Here is a 25,802-nt window from a genome sequence, read left to right on the forward strand (position 1 = left end):
CCCAGGACCTCATACTGACTAGGGTTGACTCCCCAAGGGCCCCTCCCCCAGAAGACCCCTCCTCCAGGCCCCTCCCCCAGGTGCTCCTGCCCTAGAAGATCCCTTCTCCAGACTTCCTCCCCCAGGTGCCTCCTCCCCCAAGGCTCCCCCAGGTGCCCCTCCCTCAGGTGTTCCGCTTCCAGGTGTCCCCTGGTCCCCTCCAATAGGGGAACGAAACCCTGGTCCCCTCCAATAGGGGAACGAAACCCTGGTCCCAGAACAGGGCCTTCCCAGCAGGAAATCCTTCCTCAGCTCAGCCTTCCTGGGGAGCCCATGGGTGGAAGGGCGGGGATTCACGGCCTGGGCCAGCCTGGCCTGGCCACTGGGTACTGGCAGTCGGGGAGCCCACCTCCCTGGGCCTCCGCTCCTCACCCGATGAAAGCCCCACCCATGCCTTGCAGGGTCTCAGGGTTGAAGGGCAAGGGCTGGGGCTGGGCTTGGGGAGGAGCTACAGGCTGTGGCGTCAGTCCCGGCCTCAGGCTCGAAGGCGGTCCCGGTCCCGTTGCTGTCACCTGCAGGGACTGAGTTCTAGTTGCAGGCTGGGCAGCTGGGAGTGAATGTGCCCAGGGCCGCACGCGTCTTTTGTCCCAGGGGTGTGGCCTGCTCCTTCCATTGGACACACACATTTCTTGAAGCAGTGCCACACTTTACGAAGGCCCTGCCACGTCTCTGCCTTGGCACTTCCCCCAAATCCAGGCATCACACCAAGCAGCCCGTCAGGCAGGGGCAGCCCCTGGGCACCGGAGCTCAGAGGGACGAGATGCCCAGCCCCAAGGGTCAGGGCCCTGACTGCTGCACCCATGTGGGCAGGGCCGGGGAGGGAGGAGGGGAGGGGAGGGAGGAGGGGAGGGGGAGCTGCTCTCATTCCTCTCAAGTCCCGGCTCTGCTCTCCTGGGGTCATGCGAGCCCCTCCCTGGATTTTCAAAGGCTTCCCAGGACCCCTGGGCCTGGAGGGCTTCAGGAGGATGAGCCCAGCCCCTCCGGGAGGAAGTTATTCTGGGTGATTTTGTTGGAGAAAAGGGCTCTGCTGCTACAAACCAGTTTGAAAACCATGCCCCGCCTTGCACTTCAGGTCCAGAACCACAGGGAACCATGAGGGTTGTTCCCTCCTGTGCCCAGGAGAGGACCCTGCAGGTGCGTGCTGCCCTCCCCCAACCCCCTCCCCCAGACGATCCTTGCTGAGGGCGGTGATGCCTTTAGAGCGCAGAATGTTCTAGCAAAACCAGGAACAAGCAAAGCCACCATCATCTCTGAGATGTCCCTTGGTTCTGAAAGAGCAAATCAAGAAACAAGGGATGAGAAGTTTCACTCCAGGAAACGAGCAAAGCTCCTGCGTGCAGAGCACCGCCTCTCCGGGAAATCCCAGCGTCGGCTGGAAAGCCAGCAGGGAGGTCTGGAGACGGGGACTCCGCCCACAGCCCTCCTGGGGCTCAGGGTGGTGGCTGGCATTCCCCCTCCTGAAGGCAGCGAGATGTAGCCGGTGGGGGCATCACCCCAACCCGTGCAACATGGGCCCTGCACAGCAGTGCCCAGGGGACTCGGCCCCCGTCAGCCCCGACGGGGACACACGCATGAGTGTGAACCATGGCCGCACAGGTTACAACTTTAACAACTACGACATAGGTTTCTCTTTTTTTTACATTTAAACAAAGAAAGAGCAGATTAATTTTTTTCTTTTCTTTCTTTATTCTTTTTGGTCTTTAAAGTGACAAAAAGGAGGAAAAGGAACACGCTCTTACAAAACAGAGCAAGTTTCTTTTCCTTGTACTGTTGAAGCCTGGTTTCCCAGGGGCGGTCCTTGGCCTCCTCCACACAGTACTGGTCACTCGTAGCAGCATCTGGGAGACAGGTGGCCTTGCAGGCCGGGTGCTGGGTGCCCAGCGGGCCCCACGCTCTGGGATGAACTCGGAGCGGGAGATGGTGGGTAGGTCCCTCAGCTCTCAAGTGCACAGAGACTCCGCACCCAAGGGCTGGGGAAGAACCCCACACGTGCAATTCAGGTTTTTCTGAAGCCTGCGGGAGACCAAGCTGAGTCTGTGAGACGGCTGCCTCCAGGACACTGCGAGGCGGGCACAGCTGCCCACACCAGCCGCTGGGCGAGGCCGGGGCACCAGGCCTGGTTCCTCCATGGGACCCCAGCAGGCGAGGCAGCAGGCGAGGCCGGGGCGGCAGGCCCAGTTCCTCCATGTAACCCCAGCACGTGAGGCAGCAGCAGCCAGCAAGTCATGAGTCCCGACTGCCTCATGAGCCAGGGCAGCCACAGGCTGAGTGGCAGGAAGAAATACACTCGGTGAGCCGCCGGGCTCAGGGCCATCCCTTCCCTGAACACACTGCCGGTCCCCGGGGGCCTCACACCAGGCCGACCACCATGCCCAGCAGGCTCCGCACGCAGCCGGCCAGAAGGCTCCGGGCCCCTGAACGCAGGTCGGAAGCTCCAGGACAGCAGGTGCGCCCTCATCGTCGGTGACCTTGGGGAAAGCAGAAAGAGGCAGAGGTTTAACTCAGGGTCGAGTACGGGGAACCAGCCCTTCAAGGTCTGAGCACCAGGCCAGGGTGCCCCGGAGGGTCTGAGGCTCACCTGGAACCCCCAGCACCCCCCAGCTCCCACCGGCCCTCCTTCCCTCAGTGCCACAGCCCGGCCACGCTGGGGAGAATGCAGAGTCTTCCATGCTTGGGGGCTCAGACCACAGGACTCGCCCTGAAGTCCCACAGTCCACAGGCCCGACACGCAGGGCCATAGAGAAGCCAGCGAGCCTGGAGCCTTGTGGCCTCTTGGTGGGGGCTGATGGCCATGCCTGTGCCAGGCTCATGGTGTGGAAGGACCCCCATGCATAACTCTGAGGACCCTGGTCTTGCACTGACGGGCCCGTGGACACCTGAGCCTGGGGGTGTCCCAGGGTGGGGAGGGAGGGCTAGACCCTGAGGGGAAAACCCTTTCCCAGATCTGTGTGGAGCCCCAGATGTCAACCCTGCTTCCACCGCCCCCCACCTGAGCCCACGCAGGCCCCGGACAGCCACCTCCAGCAGAGAGACCTGGCGGGGACAGATGGTCCCCTCAGCCCCACAACCCAGGGCCAACCCTGGGTCCTGAAGAAAGCAGCCCCCAAGATCCAACAAACAGAAGGCCAGACACTGTCAGCCCCAGTTCTCCACCAGCTGGCGGGTGGAGAGCGCAGGGACGGGGAAGGGAGCGGAGCCTGCAGAGCCCAGGGCACACGGGACCCTGCCAGCCCCGCCACTCCTCCTGCCAGGAGGAAGGCGCCCCATGGGCCCTGCCTGACCACAGCAGGGCAGGAAGGACCTGCCCCTGTCCCAGCCCCACCGAGAGGCCGCTGCCACTTCCAGTGCTGCACTCGTGGAAGCCCTGAGCTGCCACGGGAGAAACTGCAAGTGCCCTGAGACCACCATGCTGTGAGGAAGCCCAGCGGCACGTGGGGAGGCCTGGAGGGCACCTGCAGGCGTGTGCTGTGTGAGAGTGTGAGAGTGTGTGTGTGTGTGAGCGTGAGTGTGAGAGGGGCTTCTTTCTCCTCACGCTGGGCATTCCTGAGTGACAACACTAAACAATGTGAAGACCAAGCACCAAGCCGGGATCAACGCTGCAGAGAAGAAAGGGCCGGCAGCGTCTATAATCCTCTACGTGGATGGGCCACAATCATTAATATAAACACCAAGTCTTAAGTTAACCAAACATTGTGAGTGTGTGAGTGGATGTGTGTGTGTGTGATTGTGTGAGTGGATGTGTGTGAGAGTAGATGTGTTTGTGAGGGGATGTGTGTGAGAGTGAGTGGATGTGTGTGTGTACGTAAGAGTGTGAGTGGATGTGTGTGTGTAAGAGTGGATGTGTGCGTGAGTGGATGAGAGTGTGTGAGTGGATGTGTGTGAGAGTGTGTGAGTGAATGTGACTGTGTGAGTGGATGTGTGTGTGAGTGGATGTGTGTGTGTGAGTGGATGTGTGTGAGAGTGAGTGGATGTGTGTGTGTGAATGGATGTATGTGAGTGTGACTGTGTGAGAGTGTGACTGTGAGAGTAGACATGTGAGTGTGTGAGTGGATGTGTGTGATAGTGTGAGAGGGTGTGTATGAGAGTGTGAGTGGATGTGTGTGGATATGTGTGTGAGAGTAAATGAGTGTGTGTGAATGGATGTGTGCATGTGAGTGGATGTGTGTGTGAGTGGATGGGTGTGATAGTGTGAGTGGGTGTGTGTAGATGTGTGTGAGTGGATATGTGAATGTGTGAGTGGATGGGTGTGATTGTGTGAGTGGGTGTCTGAGTGGATGTGTGTGAGTGGATGTAAGAGAATGTGTGAGTGGATGTGTGTGTGTGAGTGGATGTGAGTATGAGTGGGTGTGATTGTGAGTGGGTGTGAGTGTGTGAGTGGATGTGTGTGAGTGGATATGAGTGTGTGAGTGGATGTAAGAGTGTGTGTCAGTGGATGTGTGAGTGGATGTGTGTGTGACTGTGTGAGTGGATGTGTGTGTGAGTGGATGTGTGTGATAGTGTGAGGGTGTGTATGAGAGTGTGAGTGGATGTGAGTGGATATGTGTGTATAAATGTGTGTGTGAATGTGTGAGTGGATGTATGCGTGTGTGTGAGTGGATGTGTGAGAGAGGTGTGTGAGTGGTTGTGTGAGTGGATATGTGTGTGTAAATATGTGAATGTGTGTGTGTGAGAGTGGATGTGTGCATGAGAGTGGGTGTGTGTGAGAGAGTGGATGTGTGTGTGTGAGTGGATGTGTGTGTGAGAGTGGATATGTGTGTGAGAGTGAGTGGATGTGTGTGTGTGTGAGAGTGGATGTGTGTGTGTGAGAGGTGTGTGTGAGTGGTTGTGTGAGTGGATGTGTGTGTGTGAATGTGAGTGGATGTGTGAGCGAGAGTGAGTGGGTGAGTGGATGTGTGTGTGTGAATGTGAGTGGATGTGTGAGCGAGAGTGAGTGGGTGAGTGGATGTGTGTGTGTGTGAGAGTGGATGTGTGGGAGTGGATGTGTGTGTGTGTGAGTGGATGTGTGTGTGTGAGAGGTGTGTGTGAGTGGTTGTGTGAGTGGATGTGTGTGTGTGAGTGGATGTGTGGGAGTGGATGTGTGTGTGTGTGAGAGTGGATGTGTGGGAGTGGGTGTGTGTGTGTGAGAGTGGATGTGTGTGTGTGAGAGGTGTGTGTGAGTGGTTGTGTGAGTGGATGTGTGTGTGTGAATGTGAGTGGATGTGTGAGCGAGAGTGAGTGGGTGAGTGGATGTGTGTGTGGCAAACAGGAGAGAGCCTCTTCCATCTTCCATAGAAAAAGCCCGTAACTAACGTCTAGAGAACTCAAGGATCAAGCAGCAGAAGTACATCGTCTAGAAATACGAAGGTGAATTCTTGTCATTACATACTGCATGTGACCACTCTACTTTTAAAAATTGAACATATATAGTAAGACTGACACAAACACAAGTTAAAGAGAAGTTGCATTTTGGACCATCTCCCAGTCACGTCCGAGGGGGCACAGGAGGCTGAGGGTCTCCAGAGAGAACCAACACAGCCCCGAGCAGTGGAGGCCCCGGCTCTCCCCACGCTGGCCCCCAGGCAGCCCCTCCGCTCGGGTGTGCAGACGCCCACGACCCACCCTGTGCCTCCCTCTAGGGAGCCAGTGCAGGGGCAGCGGGCGGGGCTCGAGGAATCCTCTGCCAACGCCCAGCCTGGCCTGGGGGGTACATCTGCCTCCCCAGGCCTTCCAGCACAAGGCTGCACCAGGCCCAGAGAAGACCCCAGGGCAGGAGGGATGAGGGAGACCCCGGGACATTTCCTCCCAGCTGCCCTCAGCTGAGTTCAGCTCAGTGACATCGACGTCCCAGAGCTACGGTTCCTTGGAGCACACGGCGGTGAGGTGCCAGGCGGTGGCCGGGAAGGGGTGCCTGTGCCCTGCCTCTGTCTGCATGGGTCACCATCCCAAAGGTCAGAAGAGGCCACCGGTTGCAATCGCAGCACATCACACACAAACAGGCTCAGTCCCTCGCTTGGTGGCCGCCGCCACCAGGTATCCCAGGCTCGGGGAGGTGACCTGACCCCATACAGGAGCCTGACTTTGGGGTGCACAGGAGGATCCCCATTTCCTGACCTCTTGTGTCCTAGCTGCCCTGGGGGCTCCATCACAACCTCCTCGCCCAGAGCAGCCCCAGCCCCAGGCCCCGTCCCAGGAAGCACCCCCAGGGTCGGGGGAAGCTCTGGAGTGTCACAGACATCATGCATTCTCTGCTGTCTCCAGAAGGGCTCACACCACGCTGCTGTGTGTGGCAGGGACTGGACTCTTGCCACAACACACACCAGAAAGACCTTGTAGGGCCCCGGCTTGGGAGACCCTTCAACCCCAGGAAAGCTGGCTGCCCAGTCAAACGGAGGGACAGAGGCTGCCAGCCCCAGTTCTCCACCAGCCGACAGGCAGAGAGGGAGGGGACAGGGAAAGGAGTGGAGCCTGCAGAGCCCAGGGCGCAGGGGACGATGCCAGCCCTGCCGCTCCTCCTGCCAGGAAGGGGGTGCCCCATGGGCCCTGCCTGACCACAGCAGGGCAGGAGGGACGTGCCCCCATCCCAGCCCCGCTGAGAGGTCGCTGGAGGGACCTGCCCACAGCAGGTCCTTCCCTGCTTTCAGAAGCTCCTGGCTTTCCCGGGCTCACGAATGCACCCCTGTGAGCTCTGCCTGTCTCCACAAGGTCTTCTCCGTGTGTCTCCAAGTCTTTGCGCCCAAATTTCCCTCTTCTCATGCAGGCACCAATCATTGGATTTAGGACCCACCCTGATCCAGTACGACCTCATCTTAACTTCATTCCACCTGCAGTGACCCTATTTCCAAATAAGGTCCCATTCACAGGGACTAGGGTGGACCTGAACGTGTCGTTTGGGGGACATGATTCAACCTACTACCCCACCCCAAGATGAAGCAATGGAGACCTGGCGGGCAGTACCGTCCCAGGGCCCAGGACAGCACTGTGCACTCTGGCACTCGCAGCAGGGACGTCTGTTCAAGCTGTGTGTGTGCAGGTGTGTAGGTACAGGAGTGCACATGCGTCCATGTACAGGAATCCACAAGCATGAGCAGGTGCAGATGTGCGACTACAGGGGTGTGGGCACGTGTTCATGGGTGTGCATGTGCGTGCGTGTCCATGCATGTGTGTGTTCATGAGTATGCATGGGCATGTGTGTGCATTCATGCATGTGCATGCATGTGCGTGTGTGTGCATGCATGTGCATGTGTGTGCACGATCATGTGTGTGCATGTGTGTTCGTGTGTGCATGTGTGTTCATGTGTGTGCGTGCATGTGCGTGTGCATCTGTGGTCATGCTAAGCAAGAACAAGCAAAAAGCCAGGATCCCACAGAAGTGGAGGACTCTGATGCTTCAGGATCCGAGAGATGAGTGAAAAGCAGAAGATGGACTAAATCCACAGAGAGGCCGCTGACCACTGAGATGCCACGAGCCGGCGAGGGTGGCAGGAGAGGGTCCTGTCCCTGGAAGAGGGCCTGGGGTGCAAGCAGCATCCACGCAGTCGGTCAAAGTGCACGTGCCTCACAGTCCCACAGAGCCCAGGAGGCTCTCAGAGGCCCCACGGACACGGTCCCCAGCCCAATACCAGCTGAGACCTGCCAGGGGCACCAACAGTGACTCCTAAACAGAACCAGGCATCAGCGCCTCCAAACCATGACGCTTCACTTTCTCAGTCCTGGAATAACTTCCTCCGACCCCACAGATTCCGTACGGGAAGCTGAACAGTTCCCTGTGAGAAATGTTCGCCAGGATTAGAGCGGTCACACAAACGCATTCCTACAAATACCATTTTCCATTTCTCAGAAGGAAGAGGCAGCTGTGATAAGGCAGCCTGAGCCACCCGCTCCACAGCTGACAGGGAGGAGGAGGCCGACCCTAGAATTGCAGTGGCTCCACCTATGCGTCCTGCCCCCGGGGGGTCCCTCCCAAACTTCTAGTGAGTCACCAGGGACTGTGTGCAAGATGGGTCAGGAGGAGGGCTGTTTGGGGGATCCGCAGAGGCCACAGCAGGTGCTGTGGCACTAGTGGGGTCCCCGCCATGCCTGGAACCTGCTCTGTCCACCCCTTCTAATGCAGCATTTTAGGATTTGAAAGAGGCTCAAATCAAAGGCAACTACGCTTCCCTGAAAAGAAACACAGCCCCGGGAGGTCATTAAAACTGTCCAAGTCCTTCTCCATCAACAACAGCACAACCTTTGGAAATGTCAGTAAACATCCATCAGCCACTATCCTCATTAGGAAAATGCGTAACGGGCCTTGGGAGGAAACAGCCTGGATGGGCCCTTTGTCCCGAACAGCAGCAGTGGCTTTCACAAGGGCCTTCCCTCTCCCGGCCGCAGAGACACGGACTCCAAGGCAGGAGCAGCACTGGCCACTCCTCACATCTCTCCTACCTTCCTGGCGTGGCCCTCGCTCATGGAGCTGAGCTCAGCTGCTCCACGTTGCTGAGGCCTCGAGGACATGAGGCGTCTTCAGGAACCTGGAGGCCTTGGAGCCCCACCTGCCTGGGAGACCGCAGAGCCCTCACCTGGACATGGGGTTGGAGTCTCGCGCTCACCTACCTCTCTCCCACCCCACTGTCTCTGAGACCCCAAGGACACCAGCACCTCCCTGCCTGGGCCACACCTTCTCCATGGTGAGAAAGCTGGAGGCTCACACCCTCCCCACAGCTTGTTGGAGAAAAGACTGGGACAGCCAGAGTCCCCCGAGGGAGTTGGGTGTATCCCACAGCTCTGCACATCACAAGGAGGCGAGGGGCGGGGAGAAGCAGCCGGCGTGGGGCCCCGCTTAGGCTGGAAGCCCGGAAGGACGACCGGGCCCTGCCCAGATGTGGCCACGGGAAGGCCGGGGAGACCAGGACGGGAGCAGACCTGGGGCCGCGGAGGTGCCCACAGAATCCTATCACAGCGGATTTTAAAAAACGAGGAGTCTCTAAAAATAGAAAGTGAATGAAACGAAGATGCCTAAGTGTGTTCCGAGGTCATGACTTTGCCACAGAGAGAGGGGTGTGACACAGCCCAAAGGGCCAGACCCCGGGACAAAAAGACAGGCTGGGCGAGCTTAGGCATTTGCTCGCACCACCCACCAGGATGTCTGCGGGCACCATCCTTGGTGGGTGGTGTCAGGGTGCTTTTCTTCCTAAACCATCATACTGCATCATAATAGTACTATATATATTATTTTCAGTAATATGTGACATTATATTGTTATATCTTAAATATTTTACACACCTATATTAAATGTTGATATACATATATTAACCTTTACATCTATAAAATTGATCATGTTAACATTAAGAGTCAAGATTTCTGGCATCAGACACAAAAGTGAATCCTAGCTGTGTCGACTGCAAATGTTTCGAAACAGCAGCGGCCCCAGGAGCAGGCAGCAGGAAGCAGGCTCCCAGGAACGTGGCTGCCTCAGGCCTGAGCCAGAAAATGCACAGAGTGAGCCCAGATGACGTGGCACGGCGGGGGCAAAGCCGCCAGCAGGCTGCTGTGGTCACCACAGGACACGGACGCTGGCCTCTGTCAGCTGACCCAAGATGGCACCGTCTGAGCACGGACAGAATAGCGCTTGGATGGATCGAACCTGACTGGGTATGTCAGCAAGCACGTGCGCTTTTATGAGACGCACGCTCAGGAGGGACGCCTCAACCTCGCTGGAAGGGGCTGGGGAACCAGCCCCTGCATCTGCCCTGGCCTCCGTAAGAACTCTGCAAGCGGGGGGTGGCCGCAAGTCTTGGTGCAGTGCCACTAAAAGCTGGTAAGGAAAGAGGTTTTTTTGCAAGAATTCCAGTGAGTAAATGAAGACCAGGGCCAGCACCTCATAATCCCTCAGGAAAGAGCAAATCTTAAAGTGATCACCAACGGTGGGCGGAGCCCCAGGGTAAAAACCCGGGTGAACCTGAACGGATTAGGCTGACAACCCCAAGTCCACAGCCAACCCCAGGGTCTCCAGGAGAGAACAGCTTCCTGCCGGGCGAAGCCCCCTCCGAAGGGGTTCTGACGAGACAACGAGCTCCATGGCGTGGAGGAAGTCCCACCCCTCCACTCCCAATCCTCTGACACGGGGCACATGCCCTGTCCAAGGTGTCGAAGGCCGGTGGGGTCAGGGGCGAGGATTTGGAGCTGGAGGTGAGACCCAGGAAGCAACTAAGACGCCTGGCAACAGGTCCACGTGGCATCAGGGCATCTCACCGGAGGTGGGTGCAATGCTTGGCTTTGAAGGCACGGATGGGCAGGGGCCTCCAGCAGCATCCCCCGACACTGGGAAAGTCCCCCAAGTCCCAGGCACCTGACCCCCCGAGAAGCAACTCCAAACTCCCCGGCACCTGCCCGCCTGTCCCCCCAACACGGCCTGAATGCCCAAGTTGCTGGCCAGGAGGAGGCGGCAGGGACCGGCTGCAAGGCTGCTGGGAGCCAGGAGGCGGGGTGGGGCCTGAGCCCCTGCAGCAGGCTCAGAATTACAGGCCTCTGTTTCCTTCTGGAACAAAATAATTACAGCCTTCACGTGGGACCTGAATTCCCTGAAATCAACACAGGGAAGTCAGCAGGGAAGTCAGCAGGGAAGTGGGAAGTCAGCAGGGAAGTCAGCAGGGAAGTGGGAAGTCAGCAGGGAAGTCAGCAGGGAAGTCAGCTGAGAAACCCGTCCTTGGAAGCAGAAGAGCGTTTTTATTTAGAATTGGAGGAACAGAAAAGCAAGTCTTGTGCAGGAAGCTCAAGGATGCTGTTCTAAAAGGAAAACATAAATCAGAAAAGCCAAAGCCTGGAGACAGCGGCGTTGCTGCTTCTGCCCCGGAGACTCCAGCGAGCATCGCACTCTTCCAAGTCCCGGCAGCTGCTCCTGCCGAGTCAGCACTCCAGTGCCAGGCAGCTTCCTGATTATTATCTTTATTTCCCAGGAGAAATCAACATTATGAAGCTGAAGGTCAGAAGTGGCCCATGCTGCCCCCATGGCCTGTGCACCACGGACCTTTCTGGAGCAACGGGCCCCTGCCTCGCCCCACAGGCCCCTGGGCTGAAGCCCATCTCCACCCCTGCTCCCTGGGGCCTTCCCTTCTGTCGGACGAGAGGCTGGGGTGGACCCTGGGCTGTGCCCACACTGCCCACACACATAGCACTGGGGATGCGGAGTGAATGAGACCAGGGGCTCCTCGTCCCGGGAGCCTGGGAACAGCACCTTCTGCGACATGGTGTTTGCGATGTGATTAAATGAGGGTTTTGAGATGAGCAGCCCCTCCCGCCCTATCTACGGGTCCCCAGATGCCACCAGGGTACTTTGAAGAGGCAGAGGCCTTGTGCCCATGGAGGCAGAGCCTGGGGCGACATGGTCATGAAAGGGGGACGTCTGGACCCCCAGAAGTTGCAGAGGCAAGAGAGATCCTCGTCCGGAGCTGAAGGTGCACAGCCTTGCATGCCTTGACTCAAGATCCTGATCCCCAGAGGTGTGGGAATAAACGCCTGTGGTCTCAGGGCCCCAGTGTATGGAGGTTTGTTACAGCAGCTACAGGAAACTCACAAAAGACAAGGATGACCCAGGGGACACGGACCGTTCAGTAGCACAGAAGCCCGTGCTCCCAGCTGCTGACGGAGGCTGTGCTGGGTACGTCCCCGCAAGTCCCCTGCCAGAGCAGGAGGGGAAAGTGTTGGGCCCCTGGAGCCACAGTAGGCTGGACCTGTCCAGTCTGCACTGTCTGGGAACCTGTGAAATCTCCCCCTTGCCCAAGAGGCCGGGACACCAGGAGAGCATTGAGTCCCCACTTCGGGAGGTGCCCAGCTTCTAGCCTGCGTGTCAGCGGAGCACGGCCTGCCCCGGCCACGACAGGGCAGAGCAGGAGGTGCCTGTGCAGGACCAAGTGCCCCTGTTGGCCCTCAGAGCTCCCAGGACCGGATGTCCCTTCGGCCCTCATGGCTCCCAGAACCAGGTGTCCCCATTGGCCCTCACGGCTCCCAGAACACCAGGCAGCCCGCCGCCCCTCTGGGCACACCCCTCTCCCATCTGTAGTGGTGCTGGGGTGCAGGGCGGGCAAGGCCCCGAGCCCCTCAGGTCCTCCCCACAGGGCTGGCCAGTGCCACCTACTCTCCACCACCCTCCTTCCTGCTCCCGCACACGTCCAGTCACCTGCCATCTCCACCCGCCTCTGCACACGTCCAGTCACCTGCCATCTCCACCCGCCTCTGCTACTCCGAAGCCTCTGCCTCGAGCAGCCAGTCTGTGGAGCCTCCTGACCCTGGGCATTGTCCTGGCCCAGGTCCCCCCAATGACTATGGATCCCTGCCCCAGCCCCCTGCCTGACCCGCCTCTGAGCTTTCTCCTGAGATGCCTCCAGCCAGGCCTCAGGCGCCTCCCGAGAACTGGAGGCACCCCTGAGGATGGGGCCCCATCAGGGCACAGACGGTGGCTCCCCTAGTTCCAGCAGTGACACCTGCACGCCGCCCAGCCTTCCCCGTCCCCTCTACTCTCCCTGTCCTCACAGCTGGAGGTCATTTCTTTTATTTATTTGTAAAGCTATCAGATTTTTTTAGTTTCATTTTATTTTTAACTGAAAAATAATAAGAAGACCATCTCACTCCTCTGTCTGTAATTCTCCAACAGCACCCACAGTCTGTGCTTTCGCCCACCAGGCCCTTAGTCAGCCTCTGCCCACCTCCGCACCCCTGGAACATGCCCTGCCCTCCTCCTGCCTAGAACGCTCACCCCACCCTCGCCCCATCAGCTCCTGATTAGCTCACCATTCAGAGCCTGGCTCCTGCCACCTCCTCCAGGAAGCCTTCCCGGATCCCAGTCCAGGCCAGGTTTCTCGCTGGATGCTCTGCTTCAAGCCCCTCTTCCCTTCCTTCTCAGCAGTTCCTGTGTGTGATTATGCACTAATTTGGGAAGTGGTGATTCACAACCCTCCCTATTCTGCCCCCGCTTCTAGCCTGGGTCCAGCGGAGTGCTTGGCCCTCAGTAGAGGGGTGGGTGGGTGGTGAGGGAGAGACCAGGGGAGCAGAGAGAAGACCCTGAGCCTGGACGGGGGCAGGACCCCAGCCCAAGGCCCCGGGGCTCACACTGGGGAGGAGCTGCCTTCCCCTCTCAGGCTCGGTGGGCCCAGGCAGTGGTGGGGTGTGGGCGAGATTGCCTTCTCTGGGTCCCCACTCCCAGCTGCAGGACAAGCCTGGCCAGGCAGCTCCTGCTGGGCCCCTGACTCTGCAGGTCCAGTGCCTGCACCTGATGCAGGAGGCTGCTCCCAGGCACAGTCACCCCAGAGCCTGGTCTCCACCACCTGCCCCTGCCCCGGACCTCAGCTCTAACCCCAGGGGATCCCTGTGGGTGTAGGAGAAGTCCCAGGGAACGGCATCTCCTGCCGGCCTGAGAAGGCACAGTGGTCACCTCCAAAGGCAGCGGCCACAGGCCATTCATAGGTCCCGGAGCCGGCCATGGCCACCAGGGCGGAGTGCTGCTCACTCAGAGGTGGGTCCTGTTGTCACCCTGAGATCGGTGAACTAACAGGCTCAGGCTCAGAGGTGTCAGCTCACTGAGACTGCAACAGCAGGTGACCGGCTAGGACAAGGCCCAACAGCCTCTATTCCTGCGCAGGAGGCCGGCCCAGCCTCGGCGAACCTGGGTCAGGACCTCACACGGAGGGGTGCCCAAGTGTGCCACACAGCCAGGCATACGTCCTGGCACGGCCCCTGCTGAGGCCGATGTGCCCGTCCCTTGTGCCAGCCAGGCCGCCTCTTGGCACTACTGGCCACAGGCCCAGTGCCCTGGCACCCTGTGGTCTGTGGGGCGTCCGCCCACCCCTCAGCCGAGCCGCCAGCCCCGCAGCTGAGAGAGAGTGAGGGGCCTCTCACGGGGAGATGCTGGGCTCAGTGTCCCTGCAACGGAGCAGATCTCGCTGTGCCTGCAGTGACTGCTCCCCGACAAGTGCCTCGGGCAGCAGACACCCACAAACCTCAGGAAGCTTCTGGCACTGCCCAGCCATCCTCGTCCTTGGGTGGCTGCAGGAGCGGCTGGGGCCAGGCCAGGGTGGCCAGTGGGCGGGGACTGGGAGGACGACCTTCCCCAGAAGGCCTCCCTGCCCGAGCTCCAGCCCCCATGCCAGCCTCCTCCTCCCGCCCCGCCCTTGGGCATGGCCACCAGCGCCCCACACCTCACTCAGCCTCTGCTCAGGGAGGTGTACCTTCATGGTGGTGTTGGCGGGTCCCCCTTCCCAGGAAAGGCAGGTACCCCTGCATTTCCCCTACAAGGAGCAGACAAGAGGTGCATTGCTGACACTTCAAAGCAAAACGTGTCCCCCAGGGACCACCAACCCCACAGAGGGCAGGAGATCCCAGGCCCCGTGAGACACCAAAACCCCGACCAGACATGCACCACTCTGTGCTTTGGTACTGAAAGGATCTGGCACCCCCACTCCCAGAGCAGGGGGCTGGTCCTGGCGCAGGCCCCGAGCGGGCGCAGGCACTGCCCCCCGTGGAGGCAGGCAAACCCGCCTGGTGAGATTCCTCCTCTACTTCCGGATAAACACAGCCGGCCCTGAGCCTGCAAGACTGCGTCCTCCCATCCTCCCGGTTGGGCACTCCCTGCCAGCCAAGGCCTCGGGCCTCACTTGGGGACGTCCTGCATGGGGAGACGTCATGCCCTGTAAATGCCTGAGTCCAGAACTCGGGGAGGGCCCCCCAGGACAGCAGACGGGAGTCCTCCAACCTTCCTCCTGCCCCTCAGAGGATGGTGCCCTGGCTTTAGACATTCCCCAGACTCAAGCTGAGAGGCGGCACCTACACCCACTCCCCAACACAGCACCTGCCCCACCTCTGCCCCAAGGCCCCAGAACTGATCAGAAAAGGGCCTGGTTCCTGGGGTCGGGGGAGCAGCCACGTTTGTGCCTGGCCTCCGGAGAGTAAGGCAGATGTAGCCAGGTGGCTGGAGGGAGCGGGTGAGGCCAGGCCAGAGCCTGAGCAGCCGGGCAGCCTGGGGACACTGGCTTGACCACAGTGGTCTCTCATCACTGCTTCCATCCAGAACCCCAATACGCAGGGTGCAGCAGTGGAGGGGCACCCAGGCACTCCAGTCCCCACCCCCACCGAAGGCTAAGGCCCAAGGATTGTCACCTGGGAAACTCTAAGGCCTCTAGGCAGGTGGCCAGGGCAGACAAGGTCACCAGACGTCACCAAGGCCTAGGCGGAGCCCTGCCCCTGCCCTCTGCATACAGCCCCCGGTCCTGGAATCTCTGCATCCAGGGGGCAATTAGGCCATGGAGCCAGGAAGAAGAGCACAGAGGACCACCAGCCGCCCCACCCAGCGAGGACTCCTCCCTGGCATGCCTCTCCTGCCGGGGAAACAGGAAGGGCATCTAGGAGGTGCTGGGAGGCCTCTGGAGCTGGGAGAGAGCCTTCAGAAGCTCAGGGCAGAAAACAGCCCCTTGGCAGGCTCCAGATGCCCCACATGGTGACCCGCAGGGGCATGGGTGGCTCCCCCAGCCCCACGAGATGACACCCCACACCTCCACACAGCGTAGTGCCCTCCAGGTACAGGAATCCACACAAGGCCTGGCTGGAGATTCTACCAAGTGCTCCTAGGAGAGGCCGAGAGTGAGACGCTGTCCCCAGGAACATGTCCCGGGTCCCGGGCGCCTGGCCACGCACACAGCCTGCTGACAATGGAGCGCGCACTGACCCAGGAGGGAGATTCGGGGGTGGTGGGGGGCAGGGCTGGGCCGGTCTGGGGAGTCGAGGTGGGGGCTTCATCTGAGGGTGGGAAGCTCACCTCGCCCTCCCTCCTTTAATGTCCTGGGATGGCCTATCCATGTGCAGGAGGAGGGAGACCCCCACTCTGATCTTTGGGAAAAGCAGTGAGAGTTTGCTCCCTGCTGACAGGGCCCCAGCCTGGGCTCTCCCCTCCCCAGGACCAGTCAAACCACATCCCTGACTCCAAACAACTAAGGAGAGCATGAGAATCTCCCGTCTGGCCTTTGAGAAATGGCTGCCAAACACAAACTCGCTTTGTGCTTTGAACAAGCACCGGTGGTGACTGGCCTCCTTGCAGTGCGCCTCTAGTGTGAATCAGAAGCGCAGATGACATTACCAGTGAGGGCAACCATTTTCCAGACGGCTGGGGCCCCGAGCAAGGGAGCTGAGGGGCACAGGCAGCGGCTCCCTGGGCCTCAGGGCTCAGAGCAGAGGCACAGCCTGGACACAGGCGTGAGCTTGGGCCTGCCGGGGGAAGGAGGCTGCCACTGGCACACTCACCTGGTCAGGGAACCAGTTACGTTTCAAACTGGGTTAAGAGCTCCCTGATTTCCGGGGCCACGTGTCGCGCAGCATTTGCAGCCTCGGTTATAGCTTTCCGATACATCCCCTTCTTCTTACGGTTAAATCTCAGTTTGAAAAATTCAGAGAAAGGGGAGAGTTTTGAAATAGACAAGAACGACGTAGTCGGAGAACCAAACCACGAGACCTTCGCTTCTCGCCAAGACGGCTCTCCGTCCTCCTTCTGGCCGAGGCTGATGTCAAGAACACGCGCCGGCCACCAAGGAAAACCATGGATCTTACCCCACACGATGTCCCCCACGGCCACAGTCCTGCCATCCTCCGTGATGCACTCCGACACGCTTTGCGTGTGCAGCCTGACCGTCAGGGGCGGCACGGTTTGGCGAGCCTCTCTGGACTCGGAGGGTGCCGACGCGCCGTGGCCAGGCGAGAGGTCGCCCGTGTCTGCCGGTGTCCCTTCCGAGCCGGACGATCTGGCCTCGTCGAGGCTGTCGCTGCTGCACGCCGACTCGCTGGCACAGTCCGCTCTCCCCTCAGGGCAGCTGACAAGAAAAGCCAAGTCCTCACCGCCCTGTGCGCCCTGGGGACAGCTCTTGAAGTCATCGTCCTCCCCCGAACTTCCGGAAGACAAGTCCGCCGGCCCACCGGCAGGGCCGTCTGCACAGGGTGCAGGCGAGCTGGCCCGCGGGTACCCGTTCAGCTCCTCCACCAGCTCGGCCCTGTACACGGGCTCGTGCTCACTGTCCCCCAGGCGGTGGGGCTTCAGGCGGATCTTGGGGGGCGGCAGGTCCGTGCTGGGCGGCACAGGCCGTGTCAGTTTCAGCTTGGGGATGGAGGCCGAGGGTGCGCCGGACGGCCGGTCCCGGGACTCTCTGTCCAGCACCTCAGGGTCCTGGCTGCCGTCGTCCTGGGGGGCCTGCTGGGGACGGAAGGGCTCCAGAGAGCCGTGCACGCGGGAGGGGATCTTGACCACCTCTCCCTTGCCCTGGGGCGTGCTGTAGGAGATCTTGATGACCGGGCTCCGCGGGACCTGCTCTGCCGGGGCCCTGTCCTCCTCTCGCCTCTCCCGCTTGCTCCTCCTGGCCGTGGCCCCAGCCACGGGGTCGCTGTTCTCTGGCTCCTCCGGCTTGCGGAGCTCCCTGTCCGGGCCACTGCCCAGCCTCCTGCGGGCCCTGGGCGCGGCTGGGGGTCCAGGGCTGGCCTCCGGGGGGCTCAGCGTGCTCTTGCACTTCTCACAGAGCACTTGGCGCGGCCGCAGGCGGATGGTGCTGAGAATGAGGCGCCCCGGGTCGCGGTTGCGGGACAGACGCCGCCGGGTGCGCTTGATGGTCCTGGGTGGCGGCTGGGGCACCCACAGCTTGTACGTGTCCCGGAGCCACAGCGGGTGAGGGAAGGGGGCGCCTTCGAAGTATGGCGGGTACGGGGGCAGGCTTCCGGCGGGCAGCGGTGGCACGAGGGGCGGGGGTGGCTCGGGACCGGTGGTCTCAGGGGGCTGAACCCCGTGGGGAGGAGGTGGGGAGCCAGGCCCCAGCTGCATCACCTCTGCATCCCCCTCTTCGGGGACCCGGCCATGGCTGTTGTTGGCGGGGGGGTCGTCGACCTGGGGCAGCAGAGCCGACGGGGGCAGGCCAAAGAGGCCAGACCTGGCAATGGAGAGAGAAACCACAGTGAGAAGGGACGCTGGCACACCCACCACCTGCACCCAGAGCCAAGGCCCCCAACCCATGAATGCTCCAGCAGGTCCGGGCAGCGAGCCATGCCCTGAGCCCACGCCCGCTATGTACACCCTGGGTTGGACACATCAGGGCAAGGCATGAGCCTTCCAAAGCCACGCAGCATGTGACCTGGAGGTCAGCTGCTTCCCTGGCCTGAGAGAGGCACAGAGGCTCCGAATCTCAGTCTATGGCCCCCGGGGACATGTGGCCCTTGGCCCTGGGCCCCAAAACTCAGGCCCCTTGCTCACAGGCTCAGCCGTTCCCTCCTCTCCTCTCTGAGGGGCTGGGGGACTCAGGGAAGACCCCCTAGGGCCAGGTAACCCTTCACCCCCCCAACGCAAGCCCCTGGAGAATGCCGTCCTGCAGGAGCAGGGTTCCAGGTACATGACGTGTGCCTGGGGTGGGGCTGCATGTGGCCCAGGGCTGAGACCTCTGGAGGTGGCCCAGATGCTTTCAGTGACCCCGAGAGACCTTATCCCCATCTGCCCACACAACCTGGAAGGCCCTCCCTGCCCGCCTGGCACCCTCAGGCCCTCCCCCACTGGGCCACACGATCTGCAGAAGGGGCACAAGGGGGGGGAAGGGGCACAATGGGGGGGAAGGGGCATGGGGGTGAAAGGGGCACAAAGCGGGGAAGGGGCACAAGGGCGGGAAGGGGCACAAGGGGCGGGAAGGGGCACAAGGGGCGGGAAGGGGCACAAGGGGGGGAAGGGGCACAAGGGGCGAGAAGGGGCACAAGCGGCGAGAAGGGGCACAAGAGGCGGGAAGGGGCACAAGGGGCAGGAGCAGCCACTGCTGGGGGAGCCACCGTTAAGGCCCTGCGGCTGCCACAGCCAGGACACCAATCCCAGGTAAAGACCTTCTCATCCTGGGACTCGATGGGCCAGACAGCCTGCACTTAACGGGCAGCACCCAGCACTGTGTGTGGCTTTGGGGGATTTGTCATCAGAAGCCAGTGGCAGCTCCCGTCCTAGAGTGCAGGCCACCTCGCTGCGCAGACACCTGGCTGCCCCATCATTCTCGAGGCCCAGTGCAACCATGTCCCCGAGCCTCATCCCGCCCGAGAAGCCGCTGTGAGCGTGTCAGGAAACCAGTTCTGGGAGTGCTGGTGTTACCACAAACCACGGAAGACAGGGCCACGGAGTCCTCGTGTTTCCACAGTGAACACGTGTAACTTGTAACAAATGGGATGCAATTTTCAGGACTGCTCTAGCTAAGCCAGAGAAAGAGAGAGAGATGGAGAAAAAGAGACAGAAAAGCAAGACAGCACTGCGACTCGCTGGGAGGGCGCAGCAGTGGCCTTTGGGCCTGTGAGGGGATGAACACGGGGTGGGGGATTCTGCTCTGTGGTGGGTGGGGGTGGTCACAGTGAGCCCCACCTGCCCCATTCTTCTCCGGCCCAGCACCGCTGTGGTGCCTGCAGCCATGGGCTAGCGACAGCAGGAGCATCTCCGGAGTGCCGGCCAGGCCCCCTATGCACAGGGTCTCACTGAGCCCCGCAGCAGCCATGGGAAGCAGGCTGTCTCCAACTCTGATGGGCTGAGACTTCCTCGGGAAAGGAGAGTCAGGCACACGGGCCTAAGGGCATGATGCACTGAGGCCAGTCCCGGGCGGCACCCTCACCAGCCCCAGCCAAGTGCTGGTGCCAGGACCGAGGAGCACAGACCCCATGCACCCGGGGCCAGCGGGCCACACCTGGCCACTCCAGCGTTTGTGAAGGTTTTACCAGCACACAGCACAGCCCCCAGGCTCCTTTATACACTGTCTGTGAGCCAGGCCATAGTGGGGCCACCCGAGCCAGCGACTTTCACTTACAGAAAAGGTTTGCCGGAGTTAAGCTGTAGAAGCTGCGCCTTTGCCCAAATCCGACCCCCACCCCAGGGTTCCAGGCTGGGGTCTCCAAGTCCCCTGGTCTCATAGCCAGGACTGGCCTCCACAACCCAAATCATCAGCTGGTTCGTCATCTTCCATGAGCACCTTGTGAGCATTGAACACAAGCTGAGCATTCTGAGAACCAACCTCGTGTGCTCACACACAAGCACGTCCCTGTGCGTGCACACTCCTCACACTGGTGCACGCGCCCGCCGGGCACCAACCTCGTGTGCTCACACACAAGCACGTCCCTGTGCGTGCACACTCCTCACACTGGTGCACGTGCCCGCCGGGCACCAACCTCGTGTGCTCACACACAAGCACGTCCCTGTGCGTGCACACTCCTCACACTGGTGCACGCGCCCGCCGGGCACCAACCTCGTGTGCTCACACACAAGCACGTCCCTGTGCGTGCACACTCCTCACACTGGTGCACACGCCCGCTGCGACATGCAGGCACCCTGAGGTTCTGGGTCAGCGTGCTTACGGCCCCTTGCTGTTGGGGGAGCCAGGAATCCCTCCATAGGACCCACTGCACCCCATGAAAGGGCCTCAAATGAGGGCAAATGAGGGGATATTGCAAAGAGAAGGCCCCCCAAGGAGCAGAAGTATCCCTTCCAGAGGACAGTGGCTACGACAGTCAGAGGGAGGGGGCAACCCTGCTAGGGCTGGGGAACATGGCACCCTGATCACATGGGGTTGTGGACTGGGCTGAAGGTGCCAGGAGCCTGAGGAGGGCCCCACAAACGGAGCCAGCCCCACCCCTTGCCCCAGGATCTTTAGCCACAGTGCAGGGGTTAGTCCCCCCCAGGCAGATCAAACAGGTGGGGAGCAGCCTGCGCTTTGCCATCCCCTTTGGGACCCTGAGTCACACCTGCACCAGTGCCCAGGGACCGGACAAGCCAGCCCTGCAGAAATGGCCGGTGACCCTGGCACGTCAGGCAGCCGTACTTCCTTCCTGGAGCTGCCGCCCTGCCCAGGCCACACCCCAACGCACTGGTGGGTAAACAGAGTGGGAACAGCTCACTCCCCAGGCTGGAATGGATGGGGGAACCCAGCCCCTGGGATCTTGCAAAGCTAACAACAGGGCCCCCGGGCTGCTGGGACCTCGGCTCCTGCCCTGCTTGAGCAACCCCATGAGATATAGATCAGTCTTCCCATTTCAGAGTGGTCGGCGAGGCCGGTGAGACCAGGGAATGTGCCTCCAGGTTGAGTGGGTGGGTGCCGGCTGGGGTCTGCTGCCTCCAGACATGAGGATGGTGCTGGCACAGGAAGAACCTCAGTGGCTTATCCTGGACCCTGGGATGTGAAGAGTGGTCCTTCTGGAAGTGCACAGGTCCAGAGAGGTTCCCCACACACCCACCCCTAGGGACAGGGCCCCGCTGGCCTGGCTGTGCCCCACAGGTAACACTGAGCCTTGGCAGGTGGGAAGATGGGGTGGCCCTGGAGCCAGATGACTCTGCTGGGTCCAGGCTGCCCTTTTAGAGCCACCAGTTGGGCCCTGCCTGTGGGGAAGAGGACATGTGAGGGGCCCCGTGAAGTAAGCCTCACGCAGCATCTTTGCGAGCTCAGGGACGGAACAAATAACCATTGCTTTGAGAAAGGGCTGGGGAAACTGAGGCAGGGGTGAGATGCCCAGGAGTCTCTAATTGCAGAACGGACCAGACCCTAAAGCAAAAAGTACCACAGTGCCATTCCTAATGGCACAGCAGCGCCCCGGCAAGGACATGGGGGCCCTGGAGACCAGGCCTGAGGTCCTCAGCCAGACACAAGTGGCTGAGCCTTAACTCGGCCATGGCGGCCCTGGGGCCTCACCTGGATGTCAGGCTCAGCCAAACTCCCAGAAAGGCCCAGGCCTGAAGTCTGCCCGGGGCCATGGCCGGGAGGAGCACAGCCCTGGCTGCCTGCCCAAGCCCCCTGCACTCACCGGCAGTGCCTCCCCACGGCTTCCCCATTCTACAGACCAGGGCCACGAGATGGCAGATGCCCACATGGCAGCCTCCTGTCTGCCCTCCAGGGCCCACATTCGCCCTGGACCTTCCTTCCTTGCTTTCTGATGAGGAAAGGCCACCCTATTGTGGCCTAAAGAGGTAAGGAAAATGTGGCTCCTGGAACAGGAACAGGCAGCCTCAGCGCAGCCCAGGACAACCTGAGTTTGGCACCCAAGACCTCGGCTGTGCTCCAGTGTCAGTCTAGAAACCGTCTGCAGTCTCCCCACAGCCCTGCAGACACCCACAGCAGGACAGCATGCGGGAAACAGGGTGGGCGGGTCAGGCCTGCAGGGCACAGTGGGGCCTCCTGGGGCCACCTCTCTCCGGGATTAGGGAAAGCAGGCTGGCAGGAGAAGCCACAGGCTAGACACCCGGGGAGCACCTCCTCCAAGGCCCCACAAGGGGAGCCTGCCTCACCCTGTGGGCACTTGCCCCAAGATCTCCAAGGGAGAGCAGGTGGGGCCAGGTGGCCACAGCCGGCCCGGGTGTCCTGGACTCAAGGGTTTATGAGCCATCAGCATGGTCCCTCTCTAAGCCCTGTGGGGCTCCCCAAGTAGCACAAGGCCAGGTCCCCAACCCACACCCCCCTTACCCACTCACTCAGATGCCACCCCCTTGAGACGCTCCTAACACCAGCCATGCTAGCCTGGCCTCCCGGTGCCCTGGCCTTCAATGCACTAGGCCTGCGTCCCTCTCACTCCCAAGGGCAGAGGGCACATCCTGTCACCACTGCAGCCCTGGCCCGGTGCTCCCGCTGGGTTGTTGAGTGAATCATCCCAAGAGCGGCCCCCAACAGTGGAGCCTCCACCTGGACAGGTGAGCCCAGGACAGAGCTCAGGGTGCCCTTCTGCCGGGACAGGCAGTGTCTGGGGTTCTCAGTGTGAGCTAGGGTGTCTGAGCTAGGGTGTGGCTCACAGAGGACAGTCCCCTGACCTTTCCAGCAGTCTGTGTCTGGAACCATAGGCAACCCACAACTGGGGGAGGCCGATAAATACCAGCTGAGGGATTGAGCCAGGAGGCCCTGGTGGGGCAGGCCAGCCTTTCCACTCTTGGAGCCTCATCTGTCCTCAGCCACCCCTCAGCCAGGGCCACCCCACCCAAGATCCTCAACTGGAAGTATAGCCCTAAATCACCCACAAAACAGCGCAGGTCAGGGCAAGGCTTGCGTCATCAGTGCTCTGGAAGGAATCACCACATTGGCCCAGACGCGGGGAAGATCACTGGAAGCCGCCTGCTCTGGGCTCAGCCCACTTCCTGGCACACAGTAGGTGTGCAGTGAACTCACCCGGATGTACACGCAGGCTGACACTCAAGAGAATCTCGCTTCAGATCACACGGCCTTCCGGCACAGGCCAGGCAATTCCACTCGCCTGCCAAGCCCCTCTCCCCTCTGCTTTGCAAACAAGGGAGATAATGCCATCTCCCAAACCGGCCAACAATGAACGCTGGCTGCTGAGCCCACCTCAGCCCTGCATCCTGGTGCCTGTGTGAGGGGGGCCGCCATTCCCGTGGGATTGCTCTGAACAGGTGCCTGGCTGCCCGCCTCCTGCGCTCAACAGAATCTGCACAACGCCGGTTGCGCTGGGACCCACAGGTTCCCTGAGGTGGGCGGACACCTGTCACAGGGCTCCCAGCAGCTCTTCCCTGCGAGTCAGCACCCACACTTGGGGACTGGGCCTCCACTGTCACACGTGAGGGATAAGGGCGGGCACCACACCCTGACAAGAAACCGTCACCTGGGGAAGGCAGGTCAGCACCCTGCGGTCCGAGGCAGGGCTGGAAACAGGAGCTCTGAGACTCAGAATACAAGGCAGAGAACCGGCCGGAGACTCAGGCACAGGGGAGACAAGGGAGGGGGCAGGGGTCCTTCCAGGACAGCCTCAGGACTGAGGGTCCTGGAGAGGAGAACAGCCGGAAAAACTCAGGCACAGGGACACCGAGGGAGGGAGCAGCAGTCCTTCCAGGACAGCCTCAGGACTGAGGGTCGGGGGACCTGCTCTGCCTTCAGATTCCCCACAAGGACAAGGGGGCCAGCCCAAGGCAGCAAGGGCGGCTGCTAAGTGGCTGTGCCCGCAGAGGCCCAGCTCCCGGCTCCGTGGGCGGCTCTGGTTACAGCTGAACGTGGCAGGCAGGGTTGACACCCTTGCATCCTACAGCTGCCAGTTCCCATGCCGGGGGTCCCATCGGGCCTGGTTTTTTCCAGGAAGGGCAGGTGGTGGTGTAGATTTGCAAACCAGGTTAGCCATGGGCCTCAGGGAAGAGAGCCCAAGGCCACTGCAGATATTCTCAGCCTCCCTTGTCCTGAGTCAAGGAGCCCAGGAAATGGGGCGACCTGCTGCTGCTCGTGCCCCTCTCCAGGGAGGAAAGGCCAGACAAGGTGGTGCAGGTTTGGCAAGGGTGCGGCCCTTCGGACCAGGACCAAGCCCAGCCCTGCCTGCCGGAGGAAGCTGAGGCTGACGGTGGAGGGGATGGCAGCTCCCAAGAGGCGATTGTGCAGCCCGAGTGTCGCTCTGTCCTGCCCGTGCACTCCCAGCGGTAGCCCACACGGAGCGGGCAACAGCCACACGGGAGCCATATGTTAAATCACATGACTTGTGGATACATGGCTTCTGGTACAGCTAATGAAGAGATAACGTCTGCGAAATAATTGTGGAAGGAACACGGTCCTCTCTGCTAATTCATGTCGCTGGGCAAAAATCTGGGCTCCACTGATGGAAAAAGTTGGGCCTTTACAAGAGGAGCCTTTTCCTGCTCCCAGTTTCAAAAGAAAGCAGGAGCGCAGCGAGGCCACAGCCTGATTCGTGCCTAATCATTGATCTGGCAGCGACAGCTCCCTGCCATGTGACACGGTGTCCAGGAGGCTCATCTGCACTGCATGGGTCCCTGCAGCCGGTGCACAGGTGTCGCTCGGGGGAGCCGCCCCGCCCTGCCCTGCGCCCCCCACCCAGGAAGCCAGGGCTCCCAGGGAATGTACCCATGGCTCCCACAGCTTGTACCTCTTTACGTCCCCATGACTCAGGGCTCCCTGGCCTGAAACTGTTCTTAAAACGCACAGCTGGGCGCAACTGCTCTCCCTGAATCCAAACCTCAGCCGCGGAGTCACTCCCAGCAGCCAGGGGCCCATGGCCTTCGACAGGGCACCCCCACCTGTGAGTAATTGCCAGGGCAAGGCCACGGGGCATCTGACCCTCCCCCGTTTTAACGACAATTCTGCCAACAGCTGAATTCAACAGTGGGTCTGAACAAAGAAAAGTGCGTTAATTATGGCAGATGTGTGGAGTTCCGGGACCCCGGTCCCGCGCCCCCCGCCCCAGCCCGGCCCAGCGCCCGCCGCGAAAAGTCGCGACGACTTTGAGAACCACTTTCGCCCCCCGAGTGGCGGCCGCACTCGCGCGCCCCGAAACCTGGGCTCGGCAGAAACCGAAAGCTGGCGCCAGGGTCGCGCCACCCCCACCCCGGAGGCGGGTCCCGGGTCTCCGGGCGGAGGGAGGTGTCGGGGGGGACCCCAGGGGTGTCCCGGCCCGCGCCCCCGCTCACTTTTTCGTGCAGTCCAGCAGGATCCCCGCGAAGCTCCGCTCGCCGCAGCTCACCGTGACCACCAGCGCGCCGTTGACGACCTGCTCCACCCGCACGGGCAGCCGGCAGCCGGCGCGCGGCTCCATGCTCCCGCCGCGTCCCAGGCCGCCCCCGCCCCGCCGCCGCCGCCGCCGCCGCCGCCGCCGGGTCAGCCCCGCGCGTGACGCCGCCCCGCGGCCGCCTGACGTCACAAAGCTCCGCTGGGGCGGCCGCCACCGCCGTGCCGGGCCGGGGGCGCGCGGCCGCGGGCTCTGCTCCCGGGCACCCCGCCCGCCGCCGCCGCCGCCGCGTACGGGGAGAAGCCGCGCCCGCCCGCAGAGCTCGGCGGGACGCGCCGCTGCGG

The 25,802-nt window shown here is 61.3% G+C and overlaps 1 protein-coding gene across 3 annotated transcripts; it reads right to left on the bottom strand.

Moving 5' to 3' along the window:
* Positions 1-1,698: 1,698 nt before the first annotated feature.
* On the bottom strand, positions 1,699-25,604 carry LOC105471011 (PWWP domain containing 2B). 3 transcript variants are annotated; one of them, XM_011723374.2, is made up of 3 exons: positions 25,421-25,603; positions 16,285-17,948; positions 1,699-2,507 (listed from the first exon to the last, which is right to left on the bottom strand). In XM_011723374.2, the coding sequence occupies exons 1-2, from the start codon at positions 25,543-25,545 to the stop codon at positions 16,301-16,303; spliced, it is 1,773 nt and encodes a 590-aa protein (XP_011721676.2). In that variant the 5' UTR covers positions 25,546-25,603; the 3' UTR covers positions 1,699-2,507; positions 16,285-16,300. The 3 variants fall into 3 exon arrangements, with proteins under 3 accessions (XP_011721676.2, XP_011721690.2, XP_011721684.2); XM_011723388.3 differs by having other exon boundaries at positions 25,474-25,569; XM_011723382.3 differs by lacking the exon at positions 1,699-2,507 and adding an exon at positions 2,514-12,904 and having other exon boundaries at positions 25,421-25,604.
* Positions 25,605-25,802: the final 198 nt, after the last annotated feature.

Source organism: Macaca nemestrina, chromosome 9 (genome assembly GCF_043159975.1).
Source record: "Macaca nemestrina isolate mMacNem1 chromosome 9, mMacNem.hap1, whole genome shotgun sequence".
Lineage (NCBI taxonomy): Eukaryota > Metazoa > Chordata > Mammalia > Primates > Cercopithecidae > Macaca > Macaca nemestrina.

Bases quoted from the DNA above. Each gene is read 5' to 3' on its own strand.
- LOC105471011 (XM_011723374.2), bottom strand. From the start codon at position 25,545: ATGGAGCCGCGCGCCGGCTGCCGGCTGCCCGTGCGGGTGGAGCAGGTC. The intron at 17,949-25,420 runs GTGAGCGGGGGC...CTCCATTGCCAG, and splicing joins CTGCTGGACTGCACGAAAAA to GTCTGGCCTCTTTGGCCTGC.